The sequence below is a fragment of the Candoia aspera genome, chromosome 2 (assembly GCF_035149785.1).
Source record: "Candoia aspera isolate rCanAsp1 chromosome 2, rCanAsp1.hap2, whole genome shotgun sequence".
Lineage (NCBI taxonomy): Eukaryota > Metazoa > Chordata > Lepidosauria > Squamata > Boidae > Candoia > Candoia aspera.
This window is the reverse complement of record NC_086154.1, coordinates 2,941,076-2,949,742: the sequence shown is the minus strand read 5'-3', so window position 1 is coordinate 2,949,742 and position 8,667 is coordinate 2,941,076. Positions and strand designations below refer to the sequence as shown.

The following is an 8,667-nucleotide window of genomic DNA, read 5'->3' as shown; positions in this document are numbered from 1 at the left end:
TGGCCCATGCGTTCCAGGTCTGAGATGATTCTCCATGGCATGATGGGAATATCTCCAAGAGTTTCCAGCTTAGGGCTGGAGTGAGCGGTCCCTGGATGGAAGGAGCTATGGCTGGAATAAGCGCAGGGCCTTCTCCTCCCGCTGAAGGCTCTATGTGCCTCTTCCCGCAGAGAAAGAAGAGATGCTTCGAGTTCGGGTGGGAGTGAAATGGCCTCACGCCTGCAAACTCTCATCTTACAAGGATTCTTCTTGAAGGATCAACCAGTCAAGAAGCTTGAGAAAAAGGCTTTGGTTTGCAGGTCTCTTCAGTTCCAGTGGTTTGTTGTCTATATCTGGAAGCATCTTATCTTGCTCATGAGTTTTTGTCTGCAGATGAAAGTGACTCATAAGTAAGGAGGGTGAGTTTTTACCCAAGTCTCTTCATGCAGTTGAGGTCCTATCAGGGAAAATTACTTTGGAGATCAGGAGAAAGTTGATCCCATTTTGTGTTTCAGTAGAAAACCCAGAGAAAATGCATACTGAATACCCAGCAGAGGAAGGAAGAAGAAAAGCTCCTCATGGTGCTCACCCTGAGGCCACAGAATTAAAAAATGGACAGAAGAACCTGGAGGAAGAAGCGGTCAGTTTGCACGATCAGTGCCAGTGTTTCAGGGACTTCCAGTATGAGGAGGCCCAGGGACCCCGAGCGCTTTGCAGCCAGCTCCACCACCTTTGTGCTCAATGGCTGAAACCAGAAAGGAGCACAAAAGCTGAGATGCTGGACCTGGTGGTCCTCGAGCAGTTCCTGGCCATCCTGCCCCTGGAGATGAAGAGCTGGGTGCGGGAGTGCGGAGCAGAGACCAGTTCCCAGGCAGTGGCCCTGGCCGAGGGCTTCCTGCTGAGCCAAGGAGAGGAAACAAAACAGGAAAAATTGCAGGTGAGAAGACTTGACCCTGATGGATGGCAACAATATTCTTAAATGTTTAAATATCTCACCACTTGAGCTTTCTGGAGGTAGGAGCATGATGGCGATATTTAAGTACCTCTTTAGGCAGATCAATCCATTGTCACTTTCAGAGGCTTTATTTATTTATATTTCCAATTTAGTCACCGCCTGTCTCAGTCAAAAAGCGACTCTGGGAGCCTCCCTCCACAGGCAAAATGTTGGAGCAAAATGTTCCAATACCACTTTCCGTCCCCACTGATGAAGATTTGGGGCTGTGAAGTTGGAAGCAAAGGGCAAGAATCCACCAAGATGGATACCATTAACTCCCCTTCTTGTATGGTATTTCAGGCCCAGGGATCCCTCATGGGAGTGATCTCTGAAAGCCCCAAGGCAGGACAGCATCCATCTCAGGAGCTAATCTTCAACCGGATTTCCCAAGAAGGTCCAAGTCAGAACCTCTTAACAGGTACGATCAGTGCCTTTCTAAGCACTGTAAGTGAGAGATTCCAGTAATCCCTTATTCTCTTCTTCTTCTTGTTTCGTAATATCATTCTGGATGTTGTTAAAGTTGCTTTCCAAAAGTCTGCTTCCACCAATTTTGTCTCTCGCAGGGAACAAAACAGCGTCGCTGGTATTTGCAGAATCGTCTCCTTTTGATAAAGCAGAAACAACATCTGTGCCTGTAGCTCTGGTAGGTGGAGAGCCTTAGAAAAGATGCAGAGACGCATTTGTAGAGCAGAGAGAGCTGTATGTGCAGTACATCACGTTCCCTGCCAACAGTTCTTATTTTTTTCAATAGTTTAGGACTTGCTTTTTTTTCTTACACCTCTAGCATAATTTTTGAAACTCCTTCAAGAGATAGCAGTGCAGTTAGCAAACACGGGGCAATAATTGTAAACAAAGCGATACATTTTATTTGTGTATTTGAAAGATGTCTAGTTCGTTTCTCCAAACTTAATTCCATTTTTCACAGTCGGGGAAATAATCAAGCTGATTAGGAGTTCCAAGACAGCCTCAGAACAGTCTGGGTTCTGCTTAGAATTGAGTGCCAACCAAGCCATCTGTTTTACAGTGGTATAATTTCCTCCCAAGTCTTCCCTTTCTTATTTCCCATCCAGTCAGTGATTCTGAGCAGAAGAAGCTTCCCTAAAGGGTTGTTGAAGGCATTTTATACCAATCCCCCAGTGAGATCTCCTAGCACTTTCATGTATACGTTGAACAGCATAGGGGCAGCACTGATCCTTAAGAGACATCAGTGGTCTTGGGCCAAGGTGAAAACGGGACTTTTTAAAAACACTCGGTAGGAAAGATCAGAGTCATTGATCAGTGGTACTTCCAAAGTCATTCCAGCAACAGATGCTCTCATGGAGTCATTTTCTTTGACATAGTTGAAGTAAAATGTCCATTCTTTTTAGATATGTGAATTAAGATAGAGAATTTACAAGACCATCCCGGTGTTATGTTCACTGGGAACATTATCTTCTTTCAGAGTCATGTATCCTTCCAGGAAGTGGCTGTCTTTTTCACTGAAGAAGAGTGGACCCTACTGGATCCCCATCAAAAAGCTCTGCATGGGGAGGTCATGCTGGAGAATTCAAGGAATGTAACTTCTCTAGGTAAGGGCCCTGACTTACTCTGAGGCCCTGACTTATTCTGATTTGTACATATATTTTCTGTCTCTTCCTTTTCCTTTCAAGGCATTCCAAAGCAAAGCTTGTATTTTAGTTTTAAAGCTGAGAAGATCTATTTCTCTGGGGGCCTGAGGATAAGGAGAGATCGATAAGGGTATCTTTAAATGTTTTGGCCATTTCTCATTTAAGATTTGAGACAGCATTTGTGAGGATTTTTCAGTTTTTGTTAAATCTCACCAGGAACAAATCGATACATGAGACCGGATTCCATGTTTCTCTCGTTCTAACAGTCATTCCTCTTTTTTTTTTCCTTTCCTCATGCAGGTGATGGGCAAGAAAATAAGAATAATGAGAAGACAAAGATGTGGCCATTTCAAACAGTCAGGTACGAAGGGCAAGAGGAGATGTTTCAAAATACATGGAGACCAGAACAATGTGGGGACAACCAATCAAGCAGTCGGGGTGAGGAGTTCTCGGCTACTCAAACTGTGGAAATACAGGACTTCCTGATCCAAGAAAATCACAAGGGAAAGAAAAAGGGAGAGAATCCAGGGCATGCAGGACTATTCATAGATAAACCTGATAGAAGCCAACATTGCCGAATCCACACAAAACAGAAAGCTTATGAATGCAGAGAGCATGTAAAGAACTATTATCAGAACTTCCCTCTGACTTTATATCCGAGCGTTTCCACAGAAAACAAACCATATAAATGCGTGGAGTGTGGGAAAAACTTCAGTCACTCCAGTTCTCTTACGTCCCATAAAAGGATCCACACAGGGGAGAAGCCATACAAATGCATGGAGTGTGGAAAGAGCTTTAGACGGAATACTGACCTGACATCTCATAAAAGGGTCCACACAGGGGAGAAACCATTTAAATGTATGGAGTGTGGAAAGAGCTTTACTATGAGCAGTAATCTTACGTTGCATAAAAGGATCCACACAGGTGAGAAACCATTTAAATGCATGGAGTGTGGAAAGAGCTTTATTCAAAGAGGTCACCTTACTTGCCATATGAGGATCCACACAGGGGAGAAACCCTATATGTGCATGGAGTGTGGAAAGTGCTTCAGATGGAGCAGCCACCTGCCCAACCATATGAGGATCCACACAGGGGAGAAACCATATAAATGTATGGACTGTGGAAAGTGCTTCAGAGACCGCAGTGCCTTTCAGTCCCATAGAAGGATCCACACAGGGGAGAAATCCTTAAAGTGCATGGAATGTGGGAAGACTTTCAGGGGGAGTACTGATCTTACAATTCATAAAAGGATCCACACAGGGGAGAAACCCTATAAATGCCTTGAGTGTGGAAAGAGCTTCAGTAGGAGCAGTCACCTTTCTTCCCATAAAAACATCCACCCGGGTGAGAAGCCATTTAAATGTATGGAGTGTGGGAAGAGCTTTACTCAGAGCTGTTACCTTACCTACCATAAAAGGATCCACACAGGGGAGAAACCCTATAAATGCCTGGAGTGTGGAAAGAGCTTCAGCAGGAGCAGTCACCTTTCTTCCCATAAAAACATCCACCCCAGGGAGAAACCATTTAAATGTATGGAGTGTGGAAAGAGCTTTACTCAGAGCTGTTTCCTTATTTCCCATAAAAGTATCCACATCAGGGAAAACCCATAAAAATACTGGGAGTGTTCTGTATCTTGTAGTTTTTAAATTTTTGCAAGCTGCCTTGAGTGTTTACAGAAATAGAAAGGCACGGTATAAATGTAATAATGAATAAAAAAATAATTATTGCGTGATGGGAATTGGTCTTTCTTTCTTCTATGATCTACTGATGGGCTCTTCTTACAGTCCACTGGACTCTGGAACCATCTCCAAATCCATAATCGCTCCTTTCTCTCGCTCAGTGTCCAGCTTTTCTCAGCCATACTCTACCATGGGGAAAACTATTCCCATTTTTTTACTATTACACTAACCGATTAACAAAAGAAAAAGTAAAAATATATAAATGGTATTATGGAATTTAATTTCAGAATTGATAAATGCATAATAATCATTAAAAAGAGAGGAAAAGGGGCCTGGAAATTATACGAGAAAAGCAAAAGTTTGACCCTACTGCTCAATTTTTTTTCTGCCCATTCTCCGAAACAAACAAATTTCAGCTGTTGACAAACCATGCATATCAACTATCCGGTGCTGCAGATCAGATATTTGCCTTTTGCAGTCTTGTATGATCATTCTTTTTACCAAGCCATGCCCAAATTAAATTGAATTCCCCATTTAATGCTATAAAAGAAAAAAATCGGAGTCACTTTAATTTTTTTTTAATAGGTGGCCCTTCTGAGCTGCTTTTCTTTGCTCCAACTGGACTAAATTGCTGTTTTTCCCTTCTCTTACATCTATGAATGCAGATGGGTCTCTTCCAAATTGGCAACTTTTTTGATTTCTCCTGCATCTTCCACTCTCCTCCCTAGAATATAATCTGTACTTTATTTTTCTCTGAAGAACTTCCCTTCGAGATCCCAAGATACTGAGGCTGCCATGAATTCTCCGGAGGTCCATTAACTTCCTGTTTGTGATGCTTTTTCAATTCTTCTTTATTTAGTCTCTCAAAGAAATAAATGGTTCTCCTCAGTCCCCTCTTAAATTAGCTTTATTCTCGCTCCAATAGTTGGCTGCCATCTTTCTGTCTTTGCTCTTATTTTCATGAATTCTACATTTTCATCACTCACCAGCCAAATTCACCCTTAATTTGTCCAAATCTGTGCCTTTTCTGAGGGAAAATTTTCTATGGCTTTATCCCTTTGCATCATTTCTCCAGTTTGGGAGTTGTTTTCTTTCAATATTTCAATATTTCTGCTTCTTCAGGATCTTAATTTTTCTCATTCTTAACCCCTCGCTTCATTCCATGTGTCCCAAACACCATCTTTCTTTTGTTCCCACCAGACCTTTAGGCACAAGTTGTTTTTTAATTTTTCCACGACCTGATTTTACTATTTTCTGTGTTGCCAGATCTTGTGTGCTCTCTTTTTAATAAACGCCCCCTCCCCGCTTTTTTGGCCACACCAATGTCAGATAGGATTTTGCTTGTTCCTGAGGATCCACGAAGCTGCTGCTGGCAAAATTCAGAGCTACCATTCTTGTCCCAGGACCTCTGGGTTCTTTAAACCTGGCATGCTTTGCCAATTAGGTCGCAAGGCGGAAATCCCTTTTACAGCTTTGTTCTGCACAGGATAAATGGCATTTGGAAACTGGCTTTCAAAGCAAGCGCCAGAAGTGGAAGTCCAAGGCATCAGGCTTTAAAGAGCTACAATCAGAAAATCATTACGTCATAAGCAAGTACAACTTCACTGGTGTACAATACTTATTCACACCCTTGGGTGGGCAAAACACTCCGAAAGGTGGGCACTAGTGCCAAGGGTGGGCACTTGCTGTTGCTAAGGGAAATAGAAGCAAAAGGAAAGCGATTTGAACCGATTATTATCTGCTCTGTTCCCAGCAGTTAGTGAAGGCTGGTTCTGGGGCCATAATGTTTCTGCTGCCTTCTTCAAATTAACTTTAAAATCACCATCCCATCACTATTATTTAACAGGAAGAAAAATAATATTTATTCTGTACTTCAAATAGTTGTTTAATACGTACAGGATTCTGGACCATATAGATGATTCCTATTTTAAAGCTATTTTAAAGATCTTGCCCTCTACTTCAGATGTTCGTTTAAGGTTTATCAGATCCCTCCATTAGGTAAAAAAAAAAAATTCAGACCTGATGTTCAGATTTTTCCTTTTACATATTGGCAAAGTTAAATTGAAACTATGGGTTTCTAGATGACAGAGCCTCCTCTGTTTTCTGTATAACAAAAATGAGTGTCCACATTTTACGTGAGAAAAAGAGACTCAATTCTATTACACAGACTTCCTGGAATTCCCTTGAAAATTCAAATTGAGTTTTTTTTCATTAATTTTCCATTAATCAAACCTTCCCAATTGCATTGCATCCCGTTCAAATTAAGAAAGCTCCCTTGCATTTCTACTCGATCAGTCTCCCTTTCTCCTAACCCATGATTTGGCTTACCATAATTTATTGAATAAACCATACTTGGCTGAGTTGCTGTGGCCCATCAAACCATAAGCTATGTTTTACACACCACATAGGCTGGTTTCTACGAAACTCAGACAAAACATTTTGTAGTTTGGAAGCTATGGTTTATGGCTCAGCATGTTCTGTGAATCCAACATGCTATGGCTTATCTCATAAACCACCTTCTTTTTCCTAGCTATCTTCTGGCGAACTACATCCATGCCCACCCACACCCATGATGAGATGTGTATGAAATGTTACTTCTATGAATCATTAACAGAAGGCCCCGGAGTCTGAAGTGATGACTTCCCAGCCGTACATACCAAATTCACCATTGCACAGGAATGGCTGGAAATGGTGCTTTAGCCCTTCCTCAGATATCTGCAGCTGCCTCGCTACATTTAGTTGCCCCCAGTTCTTGTCTCTGCCCTCCATTCCCTGGGGAGCATTTCTCTCCCACCGCCACCATCTCTGAACTCTGGAGAAAGCGTCTTCCTCCCTGCCCTTTGCAAGACCCCCTGCAATTGCAGGCAGGGACCACGAGGGGGCTCCGTGGCTGAAGAGCTGGCCATGCGCAGGCGTACTGTGCCCGCACGCGCTTGTGTCTAGACAAAGCACCTCGAGATTGCCTTGAAATTAGGGCAGGAAGTGGGCGCAGCGGCCAAAGTCTTCCCTCTTGAAATCAATGCCTTCCCTCGCTTTTTTGCAAGAAGCCCTTGCAGGAGAGGCTGGGAGTGGTGACCGGGTGGCCAGCCAGGAAGAAACCAAAAATGCTTCGCCCCGAGACAGGTATTCATTGCAGATTGCAACTCCTGTCCGGGAGGCACAGCCCGGGGGCATCCCCTTCCAAGCTGCCCTTGCTTCGTGCAACCCTTGCGGCATTTTTGTATGCATCTTCTGGGCGAGAGAAATCTCCCCTGCAACACGGAGCAGAGGCACACTGGCCCTGCAAAAAAAAAAAAGCAAAAACAAATCCGGAGCAAAGAGAGGCCGATTTGGGAGACTCCCCTGCTGGGGGAGGAGGGGCTGTTTCTGAAAGCGAGAAAAAAGCGGTGGGTCCCGCTCTTGTGGGGAAAGCGGGAGAGCTAGTTTGGCGCATCACTGTGCCTGCAGACCCGAGGCTGGCTCCCCGCACCTCCCGTAAAAGGGTCCCCCGCTCTCCTTTTCCCCCAAGGGGCCCTGCCCTCCCACTTGACAGCCCTCGTGGCAGGGAATCGCACAATTGCACGCAGGATCAAGCGGGGCGGTGGGGATGTCCCTCTAGAATAGTGTTGATCAAGCGTGGCAATATTAAGATGCGTGGACTTCAACTCCCAGAATTCCTCAGCCAGCCTTGCTGAGGTAGGGAATTCTGGGAGTTGAAGTCCACACATCTTAAGGTTGCCAAACGTGAGAACCTCTGCTCCAGAAACGTGACAGGACGGGCAGCTTGTAAGCTTCAGAAGGCAACTGCGCATGCGCCTGATCATTTTGCTGGGTTTTTTTTTTTTTTTTTTTTTGAAGGTTGGCCGAAAGTGAATGAGGTCACCAACTGTCCGGTTTCTCTAGGACTCTGCACTTCCTCCCTTTAACCCTTTGCGCTTCACAGAAGGCAAAGAGGCTGCAGAAAAAGTCTCCTGGGGACAGGCATCCGAACCTGACTATGCGCAAGTGAGTGGAGAATCCTCATGGGAAGGGGAGCAAAGGGGCCTCGTGTTGGGGAAGAAGAGCAGAGGTGCAAAACTTGTCATTCAGGTTCAGTGAAGGGGGAGAGCCTGGATCCCATGTTCCCCTGCCACCCCTTTCCATGCACGTGCCAGGCAAGGGGGGGGGGAAGCACCAGACCTGCTTTGTGGTGCCAGGAAAAAGCCCAGGATCCCCAGGGAGCAGGAGTTTTGGGGGAGCCCTTCACCCCAATTTCCCGGGAAAGCCTCTGAATGGGGGGAGAGGGGAGGTTGGCATTGCAAAACCTCAGATGGCAAATTGAGATTTTTCAGGAATGGAGATGCAAAATAGAGATTGCATGGATGGGGCTGGGTCACCTGCTTTTCATCTTGTTGGGACCCACTCAGAGGCTTGGGAAGCTGTGTGAATG

At 44.5% G+C, this 8,667-nt stretch overlaps 1 protein-coding gene across 1 annotated transcript; it reads left to right on the top strand.

Annotated features, from left to right (window-relative positions):
* Positions 1–429: 429 nt before the first annotated feature.
* LOC134491937 (zinc finger protein 253-like) lies at positions 430–4,302 on the top strand. The gene is made up of 5 exons (XM_063296024.1): positions 430–916; positions 1,274–1,391; positions 1,537–1,616; positions 2,415–2,541; positions 2,881–4,302. Exons 1-5 carry the CDS (start codon positions 512–514, stop codon positions 4,188–4,190), a joined length of 2,040 nt encoding a protein of 679 aa, XP_063152094.1. The 5' UTR covers positions 430–511; the 3' UTR covers positions 4,191–4,302.
* Positions 4,303–8,667: the final 4,365 nt, after the last annotated feature.